The sequence below is a fragment of the Impatiens glandulifera genome, chromosome 4 (genome assembly GCF_907164915.1).
Source record: "Impatiens glandulifera chromosome 4, dImpGla2.1, whole genome shotgun sequence".
NCBI classification, from domain to species: domain Eukaryota; kingdom Viridiplantae; phylum Streptophyta; class Magnoliopsida; order Ericales; family Balsaminaceae; genus Impatiens; species Impatiens glandulifera.
Window position 1 is genome coordinate 26377364 of NC_061865.1, and position 19584 is coordinate 26396947.

The window sequence follows — 19584 nt, forward strand, 5'->3', positions numbered from 1 at the left end:
TGATTTTAAAGAAAATATTTTACCAAAAATAGAAAAATTACTTTTAATTTTAATTTATCAATTTACAATAACATCAAAATTTTGAAACATAAGCGTTATCAAAATATTCCTATAAACAAAATCATTTATTACTTAAAAAAATATAGTTTGAAAGGAAATATTAGACTAAATTTAGTAATAAAACAATGTAATAATGATTTATTGATTTCAATTTTAATATTAATTAAAATGGTAGAACAAAAATGAGTAATTAACACTTAAAAAGAGGGAGCAATAAACACAATTTCTAACAGGTTGTAATAGCGTTTCAACAACGATGATGATAGCTTCGTATGAATCAGACACGTGAGACCTCCACCCAATGATGTTGAGGAAGGAGTGACTAGATCCGTTCTAATTGACCTATTTCCGACTTGGTTTGACTCCATTGAATCATCTTCGTCAACAAATAGTAAGTTCAACCTATTGTTTTCTTTCTTCCCTGGAATACTAAACATACAAGAATATATATATATATATATATATATATATATATATATATATATATATATATATATATATATATATATATATATATATATATATATATATATATATATATATATATATATATATATATATATATATATATATATATATATATATATATATATATATATATATATATATATATATATATGATTTCATATATTAAGGCTAGGATCATATCGAACCTTAAGATTTTGAGTAATCACTTAGCTGCATATACATGTAACTAAGTAATATGACAACCTATAACTTTTCTTAAGTATCAAATTGTCCATTCTACAGTAGGATAAGATGCATCTCTATTTATTATTGAAGTTTCTCAAAACTTAAACATTTTGTGAACATTCTTTTAAAACAACAGTTTTCTTGAAAATAAATTGAAAGATTAAATCCAATAATAAAGATTCGATTATATTTATCAGAGACATAAATATTTGAGACATACTCTTACGTGTGTCAATGTATGGAGGTTTCACATCTAGAAGGACTAGCACCATTATTATTATTACAAGAAGATCCAACATAGTTACTCCCTCCATTACTAGGTCCAACCGCGGTTGGGTCATACTGATTCTCAAATGCTGACTGCATTAACCATGGTAAGTGAACCATGTTGTTGTTAAAGTTTGATCCTCCTTGTTGGTATTCAGGAGGATATTATTAGTAGGTTGGGATGGACGAGGAAAATGGTTTGGTGAAATATAAGGATCAAAACTAACATCGTCCAAATGGCCTGGTGGAGTATTAAAATAAGGGACAAAATTACCACAATTATTTGGAAATTAGAATCGAGCAACATCGTGGGCTCCGTCGTTGTAATCGGGAGGATTGTTCATCGTGTTTTGAGATCGGGTTCTATCGATCTATTCAAGCTTTTTAACTATGACTTGATTCATGGATTTAAGAATTTGTATACAATTTTACTAAAATCGATACTCCCTTCAAAAAATATTTCGTAAATAAATGAAGACCCTCAAATTGGTTGTTCTTTTCCTTCAAATTTTGCAATTTTGAGGATTTTTTAGTTATCCTTTTAGAATGGTAGATGCCTTGATCAATTTGAACTTGATCAATTTGAAGATTTGATATCTCATGTCATGAACATGTCTCTCACTTAACATACACAGAATGAATAAACTCTCATTTATTCTTGTCTACCTTTCTGAAAGGATAACTAAAGAATCCTCCAAATTGCAAAATTTGAAGAGAAGAACAACCAATTTGAGGGTCTTGAATATTTTTAGTCAAATTGTATTACAAATTCTTTATTCCATGAATCAAGTCATAGTTAACAAGTTTTAAAAGATCGATAAAAACCGATCCCAAAACTTGAACAACGACAGAGCCCGCAATGATGCTCGATTTCAACCTGCTAATCACACTAGTAGAAAAAGAGGTATCAGTAAGGGCAAAAACTGTTACTAAAAGTATCAAAAGCCGTTACTAATAAGTATCTGTAACGGCAAATAAAACCGTTACCATTCGTTACAGACACGCTCGTCACAGAAACTTCTCAGGCATCAGTAACGGCATTCGAAAGCCGTTACTAATAGTCATTGGATAATAGTAACGGTATTAGCCGAGGTAAAACCGTTACTGAATGTATTGGATATCAGTAACGGTTTTCGAAAACCGTTACTGATGCTTGAGAAGTTTCAGTCACGGTCTTTGTTTTGTTAAACCGTTACAGAGCAAAATTATAGTAACGATTTTTTAATGTATAAAACCGTTACTAAACAATAATCGTTTTTTTATATATTTAAATATAAACCACAACCAAAAACCACAATCATCAATAACCATAACCATAATCATCAATAATAAAAAACCACAATCATCATTTCAAAACAACAATCATCCACAAACTACAATCATATCTTAAATCCACAAAAACCATTAATTAATGTAATTCAAATAACACATACATTTCAAAAACTATCTTGATCCTAAAATTAAATACAGAATTATATATGATCATAACAAAATACTTAATCAAACACTAGTACCTCCATCTTGCTCCTCAGACGGGGGTTGTGTCTCATCATCATCATCGAGGTTAGTGTTTGATACACTAACCTGAATTTGAAAGAGAAGCAGCGTTAGACACTCAACAGAAGGGACAACTTCAAACAGGGCAAAACATAAAAAAAATCTGCCAAATAGAGAAATAGAAATCGAATCAACTAACCTGGATTTATGAAATACATTCAAAAAGAAACAAATTTTGTCAAATATTGAAAGAAAGAACTTACCTGAACGTTTATTGTTTGCCAAATCATCTCATTCAGCTTCAAATACACTCTGTGATGATTTCATCTTGGATAATTTCAAGCTAAACTATGATTCCAAAAACACCCAAAATCAAGTTCCAAGTTTATGATTCAACTTAAATTATGCATCAAAAAAACTGGCAATAAATCAAGATAAGGATAAACCCTAAGAAAAATAAACTAGATAGACTGCCATCTATCTTGTTCAATGAAGAAAGCAATATCATAAATAAGCCAAGGGCAGCAAATAAATATCAGAATGCAGAAGAAGTGAAACCCTAAGATAAACAAATGAAGAAGTGTTTACTTACCTGAATGCAGAAGAACTAGCGACGGCGGAAGAATTCTGTTTGAACCAGCGGCGGAAGAGGAAGAAGAACCCGCAGCGGAACCAGAGAAGAAGAAGACAGAGCGGAGAAGAGGAAGAAGAACCCGCAGCGGAACCAGAGAAGAAGAAGACAGAGCAGAGAAGAGGAAGAACCCGCGGCGGAACCGGAGAAGAAGAAGACATAGCGGAGAAGAAGAAGAACTTACCTGTTTGCAGATCGACGACGGTTGCGGAGGAAGAAAACGAAGGAGAAGAGAGAAGAAAGAAAGAAGAAAAAAGAAAAAAGAAAGAGAACGACGTAACGGGTAAAATTAGAGTATTAGTAACGGCTTTAGATAAACCGTTACAGATTCTTATCAGTAACGGTATCTGTCCAAAACCGTTACTAATAAGATTCTCACAAATCTTATCATGAGACAGTATCAGTAACGGTTATACTAAAACCGTTACTGATACTTATCAGTAACGGTATCTGTCCAAAACCGTTACTAATAAGATTCTCACAAATCTTATCATGAGACAGTATCAGTAACGGTTATACTAAAACCGTTACTGATACTTATCAGTAACGGTATCTGTCCAAATCCGTTACTAATAAGATTCTCACAAATCTTATCATGAGACAGTATCAGTAATGGTTTTAGTATAACCGTTACTGATACTTATCAGTAACGGTATCTATCCAAATCCGTTACTAATAAGATTCTCACAAATCTTATCATAAGACAGTATCAGTAACGGTTATACTAAAACCGTTACTGATACTTATCAGTAACGGTATCTGTCCAAATCCGTTACTAATAAGATTCTCACAAATCTTATCATAAGACAGTATCAGTAACGGTTATACTAAAACCGTTACTGATACATTTATTTTGAAAAAATAAAATTAACTTGTTATTATTTGTAACGGTTCTTTCTTATATCCGTTACTGTTTCCTTCTATTAGTAACGGTCTTTAAAAGCCGTTACTGATATGTTTATAACAGTAACGGTCTTTAATAGCCGTTACTAATAAAAATCTTCAGTAAGAGCGTTCGACCGCCGTTACTAAGCATCGTTACAGAAACCTATATTTTCACTAGTGTCAATATCCTCCTTAACCCCCCAACAAGGTGAAACTAACTTCGGCAATAACATGGTTCACTTACTGTGGTTGTTGCAGTCAGCGTTTGACCCATCCACTTTGTTAGATCTAGTAATGGAGGGTGCAACTATGGAGGGAGTAAATGATGTTATCTTAGTCCTCAAATGATGTTTTCTCTAATTTGATTTTTCTTTCTATTTGATGAACTATATATTAGTTCATAATTTTATTCATATATTTAGGATTATCTCCTTTAGGATTATCTCTTATCTCTGTTTCTTTATTACATTTGAGAATCAAAGTATAACTTTTTTTTATAATATATATTAGATATCTTGTCTTGAAATAAAAGAAAATACATATAAAATGATGTTACAAATAAGTTAAATAAATATAATATTATAAAAAACGAAATCACTAGAAAAAATATTGATTTGAGGTATGTGCTTAGCACATTTCTCTTACAACAGTTTCACCGTCTCCCCTTATGCTGGAGTTTATCACTAATGTCTGTCTCACAAGTTACAACGAATCAAGTAGTGATTCAGCACTGGAATCACTACGCAACGAACTACACATTGTACCTGAATCGATCGTTGGATTTCAAAAGAAATATGACGAGTTAAAAACTCGAAGAACACTCGACTAAGTGAAAAACTCGAAGAATACTAGAATGAGTGAAGAACTCGAAGAACAATCAAGAAAACAAATAAAAAGCTTTTTGAATTCTAGAAAGATAATGAAATGAGTGAAGAAGAGATATGAGATATATGAAGAGTTCCAACATGAGGGGATATTTATAGCCGAAAATTAATCCATCACAATAAATTCATTTAACAATCGAACGACTAATAATTTATCCAACCGACTGCCATTCCTAGACTATTGACATTTCAAGACTCTTGGAATTCGATCTAACCATTGATATTAAATTTCACTAAAAATTCACATTTGAATTTAATATGAATTTATTTTTATTTGGATTAAATTACATTTAATTAATTTATTCAAATTCTCATTTCTATTTAATTAATGGAATTTGTTTAAAATTCCAATAATCCCCACATTAATGGAAATTTAAAAATTAACCTAGTGAAAGTTTCAACAATTGAATTCTACATAGGATATGTAGGTGTAACCATTTGAACCTTCCCTTACGAAAGTATATAACTTTACTAGCCTATTAGTAGACTTGATGTCCTTGAACTATTCTACCATTTGTGTAAACGATTACACACTTTCACATAGAATTCTTTTTGATAAATGTCAAGCTCTCATTGTTGTGTTCATTTTGTCCATAGAACATGCGCCTGGTTCTGTGAGAGAGTCTAAAATTGAGTCGTGCAATTCTTTCGAAGCGGCCCACTTCTCCCTCATATAGGTGATCTCTTTGCTCGCAAAGAATCATTAAAAGAGATATGCTTATCCTCGTCAAAATATATATTGTTTTGTTATAGGATAAATTCTCAACATTAAACTTCTAAGTCAGTACTATTAGGTTGTCCTATTGAACCTAGTTTTTGGGATCTCCAGTCTACATATGTTGGGTTTTCTTTCATACCAAGTTATTGTAGGCTCATGTATTTATAAGACTTTCAAACTAACTCTCTATTTAATAGTTTAGTTAATGGATCCACAATGCTATCCTTGACAAATATAGTCAAATGTGATAACTTTATTAGAGAGTATAGTCTAATGAAATTATGTCTAAGACGTGTATGTCTAGATTTGTCATTTAATCTAAGTCTGTCTAGTTTCATATCATTATCACAATAATTAGAAATTTCTTTCTAGACAATCTTGGAATATCTTCTAATAATCATAGTCATTCATACATACTTATCATTTAAACATTCTTTTATAAATATATTGTTTACTTGACAACTAGTAGACAAAATGTCTTTGAACTATTATGCCTTCGTGTAAACGATTACATATTTCACAAAAAAAAATTTGTTAGAATATTTCGACACATATAGTTGCACTTTCAAGTGTCAACATATTCACTTGTAGACGTAAAGGTTTTTATGACACCTCGTTTAGTGCAATTCACATCCTTAAAGGATTTAATCATTTTTATCGTAATTTCTAACGATAAAAATATGGTATAAAGAAACGTAATGAAATAACAACTTTTATTGTCTTCATGATATACACAATTGTCACATTTATTAACTTTTCAGTTAAAATCAAAATATGATCAAAATTTTTATATCATTATTATAACATTGGTATAAGTCATACAAAACTTTAAAAGTCAATTTTCTTTATTAATTTATTTCATAAAATCTATTTTGAAGATATCTTCTCTTCAAATTTTTATGAAAATAATATTAAAGAAAAACACATCTCTTGATTTTAAACCCTCATAAAATCAAATTGAGCATCAACTAAGCAAATTTAAACAAGACATTTTCTTGTTATGTTAATTAGCGCAACTTTATCTTTTATGAAAAACATATTTCTCTAACAATAGATCATCCTTCTATTTATCATAATATACATAATAATACTTTGTGTTATTATCAATATAAACATTTTCCCTCACATTAATGTTAGTACCTTTTAAAACACGCATCTATGTGATTTAAATTCAATGTTTTTTTTTAATTAAGAGATTACCACACAATTCTTGTGTTATAATTATCATTAAAATAAGATAACTCTTATGGTAAATATTTAATTGAATAAATCATTCATATATAATTTCTATATAAGAGATTACAATATTTATTCATATATAAACCATTCTTCACATAATCTCTATATAAGAAACAATAATGTTCAATCAATTAAAATATTAATTTCAACATATTATTTCTATAAAAGAAATCAGAATATTTAATCAAATAAATATTCATCATCATGTCACATGATTTCTACAAAAGAACTCATAATATTTCAAGCATCTTTGGCCGATGTCGCTTGAACATTTAATTTTGGTTGCACGTTTGCATCCGATGATGTCGGCACATATGAAACATCATTTCTCAAATCAATTAAGATTTTTCCTTCTAAAGACCAAATGAAGCAAAATCTTATTATTGAGATCTAGAACCATATAGGCTCTCTCTATTAATAATGCATAATTATGAGTCTCTTTTTGGCTCTTCAAATTCAATCTACACAACTCTTCAACTTCTTGGTCTCCAATTTTATCGTTAATTTAATCTTCTATTTCTTTTAATTAGAAGAATTTATTCGTTTTTTTGACTCTATAAACAAACAAATATATACACATTTAAAATGATATCTTAAAACTATAATAAAAATATAGTACATAAAATAAATAGATCATCTATCTTTATTTAATAATAATCATACCTTATTCGTATTAATTATAACGCTTAATCAATTCAAGAATGTATATATTATAATTAATTATTTTAAAACTGAAACCATATCTTTCAATTATAATTAATTTTAGTTACTATTAATAAATATAACCATCAATTCTCTAAAAATTTAAATTTTTAATTACTTTTCATTTATTATTAATAATAATTTTAGTAACCAACAAACATTTAATTTAAAAGAAAATATATTATTGTTTTCTAATTTATTTTATATTAGCTTATAAAATTAAGCTTTTGACAAAAAAAAAGTTAATAATTAACTTAAATATACATGTATAATAAAGACTTTCTTTATTAATCGATTCTTCTCCTTTTTAAGATGAATAATTTCAACTTGTCGAAATGAGTCATCACCTATTTTGTAACATCGCAACTCGTATTTCTGAAACATCAAAGATAAAGATTTTCGACGTTAAAAACTACTAAATAACTTAGCACAATGAAACTGTTATGAGATTTTTAGATATCTTGTCTTAAAATTACAGAAAATATATATAAAATAATGTTACAAATAAATTAAATAAATTTAATATTACAAAGAACAAAATCACCAAATAAAATGTTGATTCGAGGTATGTGCTTAGCACATTTCCCTTAAAACGGTTTCACCCTCTCCCCTTGTGTCGAAGCTTATCACAAATGGTTGTCTCACAAGGTACAAAGAATCTAGTAGTGATTCAACACTTGAATTACTACGCAGCGAACTTGAAAAAGTAACTGAATTGATCACCGGGTTTTAATAGAAATATGACGGGTCAAAAACTCGAAGAACATTTGACTTAGTGAAAAACTCGAAGAACACTTGTATGAGAGAAGAACTCAAACAACACTCAAGAAAACATAGAAAAAACCTTTCGTATTCTAGAAAGATAATGAAATGAGTAAAGAAGAGATGCGAGATATATGAAGAGTTCCAACATAAGGGGATATTTATAACTAGAAATTAAACCATCACAATAAATTCATTTATCAATCCAACAGCTGATAATTTATTCAACGACTGCCATTCCTAGGCTATTTATATTTCCAGACTATTGGCATTCGATCTTATCTATTGCCAATAAATTTCACTAAAAATTCACATTTGAATTTAATATGAATTTATATTTATTTGGATTAAATTACATTTAATTTATTTATCCAAATTCTCATTTTCATTTAATTAATAGAATTAGTTTATTTGTATTATTAGCAAAAAAAAAAAAAAAAGTGGTTTAAGATTAACCCCATACAAGTTGATGAGTGCCAAACTTTTGAGAATGCATAAAATAAATCAATGTGATTTTGATAACTGAATTTAATACTTGGTTATAAATACTTCAAAATGATAAAATATGATGTCAATTATGTATACGATTTGTGGTGTTTATAATTGAAACCTCGTTATTTATAAATATATATATATATAAATATATATATATATAATAGACTTAATTAACTCTTTATTATTGAATTTAATCATCCAATTTATTTTCACGATAATAGTTGTTTAAAAAAATGTTCACAAAACGGTCAAGTTTTGTGAAACTTTGACGATAATGATAGGATACAAGATAAGCCTAAAATCATGTTAGTCTAACAATAATCATTTCTTAAAATGAGATCTTATTACTTGGACGCATTTAGATTCCTATGAAATGACTCTCAACTATATAGATCCTATAAAAAAACTTCGTATTAGAGTCATTTCTTAAGAATCTACAACTGCGGCTAAGTATTACCCAAAATCTTAAGCCAATGATTATATTTGGACTAACCTTAGTTTGAGCTTATCATTTACCTAACTTTCTTATATACCAAAATTTTTCTTCCACAGTAGAAGAGATAGATGCCTATATCTTTCGCAGCTAAGGTTCCCAAAAACAAGAATGCTTTGTATGTATGATTTGATCTCAACTATTACCTTGAAAATTAAGGACAATATTATCCTAGCCTCCTAGCCTTTGCATATGAAATCGTGGACATATATACTGAGCAATCACAATTAAGAAACATGATTGAAGATGCAATAGAATTGAAGTATGTTAGATTAAATTAAAAAGAAATAATTAACTAACTTAAGAGAATATATATAACATAATTTTGATGATGTGGTTTGTTAGATAAATTAGATAATTAATTAGTAAGTAATTAATTATCTAAAGAACTTAACCAAGTTAATTTTTGTGCAGGATAAAGAAAATCGGAAAGTAAAGTAGTTCAGTCTTTCCTTAGAGACAACTGCAAAATTCAGAAAACCGATATAAAGAAACTGCACGTCTAATTACGCATCTGTTAGATTGCACGTCTAACTACGTATCTGTTAAACTGCACGTTTAACTACGCCTGTTAGACTGCACGTCTAACTACGCATTTGTTAGACTGCACGTCTAACTACGCATCTGTTAGACTGCATGTCTAACTACGCATCTGTTAGACTGCACGTCTAACTACGCATATGTTAGACTGCACGTCTAACTACGCATATGTTCGACTACACGTCTAACTACGCATGTTAAACTGCACGTCTAACTACGCATCTGATAGCCAGTAAGTTTAATGAACCTCATCCAAACTAAGTCTAATTTAGCACGTTTTGATGCACCTACACAAAAACAATTAGACGGCTTAGTTTTAAGTTTTATACAAACTCATCTTCAAAATTTCGTGAGTCAAAATGATTTGATCCTTATTCAAAATAATTTGACCCAACAATTTCCCTATTTTGATGATGATGTTAAAACTTTGCGCAATTAAATAGTTAAATATCCATCAAATTTAAAGAAAGAGTCCTTGTTCGCAATTTATAAAAATGAGTTCCAAAAACCATCATTCAAAAACTAAGTTTAAAAACCAAGTTCACAAACCAACAAAATATAGTTTAGAAGAAGAAAGATTATTGATCTTCCCTTTTCACGATTCTGTAGGTGAATCCTTCACCGCTGAATCCTTCACCGTTCAGAAGGTTTTACAAAGGAGGGAGAGAACGGCCACCAAGACCACTTCCACCACCATGATCACCGCTGCGACCTCCACCTCTTTTGGTTGGCCTGCAGCTTCCATCACCGGTTTGTTTTCTCTTTGATCTGGTGCCGGTTGAAACACCGCCGCCTCCTCTACTACTACTGCCACCTCTAGAACTTACTTCCCCCTTTTTAACATTATCATTGTTATGGGAAATAATGTTCTTCTCTTTATTAGCAGCTGCTTCAGCATCTTCAACGACCTGAATTTGCCTTGCAAAAGAATCATCTTGTTCCAATCGTTCAACATCAGCTCTGCTCATATGACCCTGTAATTCAACCATTTGAATTTGAATCAGGCTCATTCTATCCATGACTTCTTGATGAAGTTCAATGGAGTTTTCCCTTTCGCAGTCAAGCAAGTCGGTCTGCCATTTAAAGAAGTTCTTTTCGAATTTGGTGTATGTCTTGTTGAGGATATTGATCTCGTATGTGTTCCTCTTCATGGCTAGCTCCATTTCATTATGAGTTTTGAGAAGAGAGGCAAATTCCTTCTTATTTGATTTTTGAGTCTTCATAATCTTCACCATGTTGGATTGCATTTCAACAACAATCTTCTGAAGGGTGCCCATCATTGCTGTCATTGACTTCATAAGCTTTGCACCACCGGTGGATGTTCCTTCATTTGATGACATCTCTTGAGAATCTGCTGGAGCGGTCCGAATGTGACTGAAATGAGTGTTAATATGCAGGGACTGCTCTGGTTCATCCTTCTCTAAATCACTTTTAGACTTTCTCTCTTCTTTATCACCCAGAATATATTCACATACCTTGTGAATTTGATCAGACGTACCGTCTGAATGATGAGGAAGGTCAACAACTTGATCATGAATGTTCGCAGCCGTAATTAGTGGAGTTGGTTGAGGAGAATCTTTAGAACTTTCGGAGGACGTATCATTGATATCAGGTTCCCCTTAAATGAAGAAGTCTTATCAGATTCCTTGCCTTTCGAGGGTTTCCCCTCAGACCGTGCTTTGATGGGATGACTGGCTTCAGCCTCCTTCTCTAGAGATGCCTCTGATTCGAGAACAAGGGATTCCAGTACTTCTTCTTCAATTATAGGATCGGGTTGAACTTGTTCCACAATCTTTTCACCTTTGGGTTGAGCCAATAAACATTTTTCTTCAATAGAAAGGTCTCACAGTTCAATGAGAAGAGCAGTAGCTTGCTCATCTTCCGGAGGAGCAAAATCACAATCATCGGATAGTTGCATAGGTTCATCTTCATCTGAAGGGTTTCCTAAAGGATTCCCAGAGCAATCTACTTCATGAACGTACTTGAGAATGATGGAAATGTAGTCCTGCATTATTTCATCAAGTCTTTTCAGAGCCTTCTCCTCTACATCAGCATTTCTTTCCAAAGGATTGAATTTGGCTTTTCTGGCTTGGAGGATCGGAAAGAGAGTTCGACCTCTCAGATTAGTTTCGACCAGCTCTTTTATTTTTAGAGCTTCATAAACCTCTAAAGTTTTAGCCCATTTCAGGATTCTCTTTTCCACGTTGACCAGCTTCAACAATTGAGTGCTTATGCCTTTTCCCTTGATGACCTCATCATACCTATTGGACATTCTGTTTAAGACCCAAGTATCGAAGATCTTGATCTTTTAAGTAGCCTTTACCTTGGCCTGATCCATCATTAGGTTAACGATGCATGTTGCTTCAGAAATCTCCTCATTCGAGTAGGTTGCAATTTCTTTGCCTTTTCCAATGACCTCAACAGGTTTTGGAGTATGCTTTGGTTCCCCAATTTTTATTCCAACATATTTTCTAGTGGCTCACATTAACTCGTGGGCAGAAAGATGTCTTGCAAAGAGCCTAGGTGTGGCTTCAGACTGGACAATCTTTCTAGTCACTACGGACTCTACTTGAACTAGTTTGGGCACAGGAGGCTCTTCAACTGACAAAGAAAGAACTTTTTCAGATGCAGCACCAGCAGCAAGGGTAAGAACAACACCTTGCTCTGGTTCGACAGAAACTGTAGCTTTAGTAGCTACTGAATCGGGTTGACGGACATGAGATGAAATCCTGTCAAAATTTTCAATATTTGGACCAACTGGCTCAACAGTTGGCCTATCAGTAAGTTCTACTACGGGAACAGAAACAAACGAATCTTGTTCCGTCACAGGAACATTGATCTTAGGCACTTCGGCCTTAGATTGAGTGGGGGTTACCTTGGACGAAGCTTTCAAAGACGAAGACACCCTGGGCGCCTTTGATTTTTCTCCTCTTGAAACTGAGGACTTTGCTGATTTTCTCAACTGGCTCACGGCAGGAGACAGGGGAGACATAAGAATATCAGCAAGTGCGGGGGGACCTTGCTTAACTCTGGAATCAACTATTCCAGAATCCTTCTACGAAGAACTTTTCTGACTAGTAGAACTAGCCTCTGATTCATTCACGGTTCTTGTTCTTTTGGCTACTGTCGACAAAATAGAAGCCGCCGGTTGTTTGGAGCGAGTAACGGATCTTCCACCAGTTTATTGGCTTGATGCTCCAGATAAGGACTCCTTGGTGTTCTTCATTCAAACAAGAGTGTTGGCAACAGTGAAAACGTTGAACACCCGTCAATAGTTGATCAGCTCAGAATCCCCCATAAGGACCCCTAAGTGTTCCAACATTTTGCTAAGTTGAACAACAAAGCTCACACTTTCTCTATTCTTGGGGTCAATCGTCGCGCATATGTTCATAAACAACGTTGAGGCCCAATTGACTTGAATACCTTTGGAAATGGCCGTCATATTGTCAAAACGGTCTTGACTATAAAGATGAAATGATGCCGCCCTCCCTTGAAGAGATTTAGCAACAGCATCATTTAACAAGATAAATTGGGGTTGAAGAACCTTCTTACTCCCGTTTAGTCTGATTTTTGAACCATCGGCTGAGAAAGTAGTCTTCATTTCTTCCGTGATTTCTGATGGGAGATTTAGGTTAAATGTGTGGCCCTCCGATAAAAGTTCGAATAACTCTGCATAGGATGCTTTATTGAAGGAAATTTCTGTATTATTTACCGTTGCAGTGATAGAATCGCCAACCATAATTGCCGATTTAATTAACTCTCGGACTTCCTTCTCGTAAAATATGAACGGCCCACCGAGATATTTACCGAAACCGGAGTATTCCAGAGATCTGAACATATCAACCACATCTTGCTGATCGAACGTATAGACATAAGGAAAATCCACCTGCAAAGTACAATGTCCAAGGATGATTCTCTTATTGCCCATTTTTGAAAGAAGACGAACAAACACAAGATGAACAAGGGTTTTTAAAGAGAAGATTGAAGAAATCTAGGGTTCTTGAGAGACTTGAGAGAGAAAAAGTGTTTCAATCTCATGCAGAATGTCCTTATATAGATTTCCAAGAGTCGCATGGATTAACCGTCACTTTTCCTAGGGGTAAGACCCATCAATTAATATTAGACGTCCTTTCTAAACAGTCATCATTAATTTTGGGGGTATATTAGTCATTCTCTCTTAACTTGAAAGACACGTGTCTTCATATTATTCGGAGATGACTATATTTATGTTTGAGCGGGAAAATTAGATATCAAATCACGTGGGACAGTTGTCCTTGATCATTCTAATACACACATAGTTAATCGTTTTTCTTACTTCTCTAATCTATGATATCTAAACGTCTATTACACGCATGGGTTTATTAGACGTAGGCGTCTAATCACGTGTCTCATAAACGTCTAACGTCTATTAGACGTAGACGTCTAATTACGCATGAACAACACATATTAGACATGTGTTTGATTAGACGTGAGAATCCAATTGCTCTTGTCTTATAAACATCTAAACGTCTATTAGACGTCAACGTCTAACCGCACATGTTATTAACCAAGACACATAGACTTAGATGCATAGAGTGTAAGTACAAATACGTCTAAGTACATGTTTTTTCTTTTTGACGACCTCGTCTAATAGACCGATTAAAGCTTTTTGTCTGCGTGTATCTTTATTTTCATAATAAATTTTCCCCTCTCATTTTGTGCATGTAAAAAATGAATAAGTAAATGTTTTGAGGTCATTATGACCAAAAATATTTTTAAAACATAAAAGACTTAGTCCTCTGGAATGGCAAAGGCCATTATTGATCTCCTAAAATTTATACTCAGAAGAGTATGCTCCATACTTCCTTCCTGCAGCCTTCCTTCAGCCTTCCTGTATCACCTTTACAAGAAAATATTTACAAACTTTGGTACCCACATTCAATTGGGTCCTCGATCAATTAGTCCCTCAGGAATCCATATTTGAGTTATTTTGATGGATTTCCCATTTTGTGTTGTGATTAATGCGTATGATTTTGATATAGCAGACGCCTTCTTGCTAGCCACTGATCCCTTAGCTTTTGAAGATGATTTTCTTGTAAAACTACTTGACCGAGTCAGGTTTTAGGTTGCCAGACTTGCTGGCTACATCTAACTTATTTTTCAGTCAGCTAACAGTTGGCGAAACACAAGTTATTTCATTCTTCAAAGCTACCTCTTCATGAATTAGATCAGATTCAATGTTAGTTATACTCTCTTTGACAAAACTTATTAGTTTAAGCTTGTATGTTGCTGAGTTTGACTTCTTATATGATTGGTTTGGGTCATCGCCATCATATCCTAAACCGGATCTAGATCCAACAGGTTTCAACAGACTGATCTGATATTTGACAGCTTCTCTAGACCTTGTCTAAGCACTAACAACATAGTTTAACCTTTTGTTTTCAGAAGAAATAGTTTGAATCTGTTCTTTGAGCATCCCATTCATAGATGAGATCTCGATCCTGTCTTTTTCAAACGTTTTTAATTCTTGAGTTTGAGACAAAATAGGTTGAGATACTTTAGATGAAGATTTTATTTCATTTAGGGATTCTGCTAGCTTTTTATACTCTATGACCATATCATCTAGTGCAGCTACCAGATGTTCCCTTGAAAATTTTTTAGAGAAGAAATCAAATACCTCAGTTTCCTGAGTTTCTTCTTCTTCTCTTTCCATGAAGTAAGCAACCTCGTCTTCATCACTATCGCTAGATGAGAAGTAAGAGTCACTATAGTTTCGTCTGTTCTTCCCATCCCTTGCCATAAGAGCCTTCAACTCCTTTTCTTCGTCCTTTTTCTTCTCATCACGCTTCGGCTTCTGACATTCCGATTGGTAATGACCTAGAATTCCACAGTTATAACACTTAATATTAGCTTTGGATTTCTTATTTTCATTAGAATTTGAAGAGCTTGAGTTAGAGTTGCTCTTCTTCATGAAGTCGCCAAATTTCTTCACGAAGAGAGACACAACATTGTTGCTGAGCTGCTGGGCAGCTGTCTTCACATCAGGAGTAGCAGGTGACTCTTCAGCAGTCACCAACGCTTTGGCAATGATAATGGATGTGGAATGATCTTCTTTAATCCTTGAGTTCAACTCGAACTCATAGGCCTTGAGATCAGCAAACAGATCGAAGAGCGAGATCTTGTTGAGGTATTTAGATTCCTCATACCCATCGTCTTTATATCACATTCCCTCGGAAGAGCATGCATGACCTTGATAGCGATCTCACTGTTGCTATAGGTCTTTCCAAGAATAGATAGAGTGGAGACAATTTGGTTGAACCTTATGTCGAACTCATTCATCGTTGCTCTGGGACGCATTTTGAAACTGTCGAACTGTTGAGTGACAACCATAATCTTGTTCTCCTTTGTTTGCTCATTGCCCTCACACAGTTGGGTAAGTCTGTCCCAGATCTCTTTGGCAGTATCTCACTCGATGATGTAGTTGAACATACTGTCATCAAATGATCTGTACAAAACGTCTAATGCCATGTTATTGAGGTTTTTCATCCTCTTGTCTTCACTGGTCTATTCGGATTTCTCCTTATCAATCTTGATGGGACCATTTGTGATAACACTCCACATATCTTCATGAAGAGAAGAAAGATGAGCACAAACTCTCTTCTTCCAAAAAATATTGTTTTCTCTTGAGAATGTGGGGATTGCGGTAGCACTGGCATCGTTGGTTATGGTCGACATTCTTAGTGAAAACTTGAGAATAGAAACCTGGATTTGATACCAATTGAAAGGATCGGTGGCACCAATAGAGACATGGGTCTAACATTGATGACAACTTCGTGCAAAAGCGGTTTGATAGAAATACTGTTAGGGATTTAAATCACTTTCTATTCTACACAAACCCTTGCAAACTCTTGAACGATTCAAGTGCGGAAACATTTTCTCAAGTTTGAAGCTGAGAACCAATGAAGGAGAAGATGACAGAATGTAAATGACACAAAGAGATGTTTATGGATGTTCAGAGAAAAACTCTCCTACGTCACCCCTTCTTCTAACCACCGAAAGGATTCACTATACTTTTCTTAGAATCAAATATAGTTGCACAACTAGCTCACTGTTGACAGAACAAACTCTGTTCAACTTTCAGTATATTGAAGAATATCACTCAACTAGACAATACTTTGATTCTCTTTCTCTCTCTTGATGTACAAACACAATAAAACAAGAAAGCAATTCGTCAGATTGTAAGCTCAACAAGCAAGTTTTCGTATCAAGTGTCTAGCTTGTGTGTTATTGTGTATCTGTCTATATTCATACGTTGTCCTTGATGATCTTTAAATAGAGAGCAGGTACCAACGGTCGGATCTTTTGGAACGACACGTGGCAAGCACCCATTGGAAAGCCTCCATAGTACACAGTTGCATCAACTTTATGCATAAAGATCATGGCCGTACCAATCTGGTAGTACGCCGAATATTCTTCTAGGATTGTCCTACAAGAAACAAGTAGTGGGAAGAATATTTGCTTACGTGGCATTAATTTACTAGATGTAATTGGCTGTCGTACTAATCTGCACGGAATAGTGGAGAAGAAGTAGCGTACAACTAGTTGATCGTGGGTAAACGGATGCTAGCTTCAAGAAACTGCTGAAGCAGGGCATTAGACGTGCTCCAATTAGACTAACAAGTCTAATGAAGTTAGACGCCCCCGTCTAATAGTAGGATCTATTAGACTACCAAGTCTAATGGATTTAGACGACACGTCTAACTACGTGTCCCTTCAGACTAATCTGAAGGAGTTAGACTGCACGTCTAACTTTCATCTGTTTGACTGCACGTCTAACTATGTATCTGTAGACCGCACATCTAACTATGCATCTGTAAGACTTAATGTCTAACTACGTATCTGTTAGACTACACATCTAACTACGTATCTGTTAGACTGCACGTCTAACTACGCCTGTTAAACTATATGTCTAACTATGCATCTGTTAGACTCCACGTCTAACTATGTATCTATTAGACTGCACGTCTAACTACGCCTGTAAGACTGCATGTCTAATGACGCTTCTGTTAGACTGCACGTCTAACTACGTATATGTTAGACTGCACGTCTAACTACGCATCTGTTAGACTGCACGTCTAACTACGTATCTGTTAGACTGCACGTCTAACAACATATCTGTTAGACTGCACATCTAACTATGCATGTTATACTGCATGTCTAACTACGCATCTGTTAACTAGTAAGTCTAATGAACCTCATTCAGACTAAGTCTAATTTAACACGTTTTGATGCACATGCACAAAGACATTTAGACAGCTTAGTTTTAGGTTTTATACAAATTCATCATCAAAATTTTGTTAGTCAAAATGATTTGATCCTTATTCAAAATAATTTGACCCAACATTCTCCATCACCATATGTGATTCATCATTAGTCTACAATTTCATCTCCATCTCCACCTCCACCTCCACCTTCACCTCCACCTCCACCTCCACCTCCACCTCCACCTCCACCTCCACCTCCACCTCCACCTCCACCTCCACCTCACCTCCACCTCCACCTCCACCTCCACCTCCACCTCCACCTCCACCTCCACCTCCACCTCCACCTCCACCTCCGCCTCCACCTCCACCTCCGCCTCCTCCTCCACCTCCGCCTCCTCCTCCTCCTCCTCCCCCTCCGCCTCCTCCACCTCCACCTCCACCTCCACCTCCACCTCCCCCTCCACCTCCACCTCCACCTCCACCTCCACCTCCACCTCCACCTCCACCTCCACCTCCACCTCCACCTCCACCTCCACCTCCACCTCCACCTCCACCTCCACCTCCACCTCCACCTCCACCTCCACCTCCACCTCCACCTCCACCTCCACCTCCACCTCCACCTCCACCTCCACCTCCACCTCCACCTCCACCTCCACCTCCACCTCCACCTCCACCTCCACCTCCACCCTCCACCTCCACCTCCACCTCCACCTCCACCTCCACCTCCACCTCCACCTCCACCTCCACCTCCACCTCCACCTCCACCTCCACCTCCACCTCCACCTCCACTCCACCTCCACCTCCACCTCCACCTCCACCCTCCACCATCACCTCCACCACCACCACCACCTCCACCTCCACCTCCAGCTCCACCTCACCTCTCATTCATCCTCCCCTCTTCTCTTCGACTGGTCACTCGATGTCAACGGGGGGTGTTTTGGCCAAAACATATTCTAAACCTTTTTTTTGTTGAGTCTAAATCTCATTACCTTTTAACTTTGTAGCTACCTTATAGGATCTGAACTAAAAGTTAGAAATGTAGGAAGAATTTAATACTTTAATTTCTAATAAGATGTAGGACTTGGTTTCCCGTCAAATTGATATTAATATTATTCGTTCTTTATGGGACTTTACTCATAAAGATCGTGCTCATGGTTCTTTTAAGTGGAATAAATCCCGTCTTGTAGGTGATGGAAAAACTCAACAAGTTAGCGTTGATTGTGGGGAGATTTTCAGTCTTGTTGTCAAACCGACCACTATTCGGTTGGTCCTCAGTCTTGCCCTATCGAAGAAATGGTCAATTCACCAACTGGATGTAAAGAATTCTTTTCTCCATGACACTCTTGATGATGTTGTATACATGCATCAGCCTCTTAGGTTTAGAGATTCCTCAATTTTCTCATAATGTCTTCCGTTAGAAAAAAATCACTGTATGGTTTGAAATAGGCTCCTCAAGTTTGGAACAAACGCTTTAC

General features: G+C 34.9%; 1 protein-coding gene across 1 annotated transcript; it reads right to left on the reverse strand.

The window, feature by feature from the left end:
• Nucleotides 1-10516: 10516 nt before the first annotated feature.
• Nucleotides 10517-12138, reverse strand: LOC124935000 (keratin, type I cytoskeletal 9-like). The gene is made up of 3 exons (XM_047475468.1): nt 11766-12138; nt 11517-11666; nt 10517-11367 (listed from the first exon to the last, which is right to left on the reverse strand). Exons 1-3 carry the CDS (start codon nt 12136-12138, stop codon nt 10517-10519), a joined length of 1374 nt encoding a protein of 457 aa, XP_047331424.1.
• Nucleotides 12139-19584: the final 7446 nt, after the last annotated feature.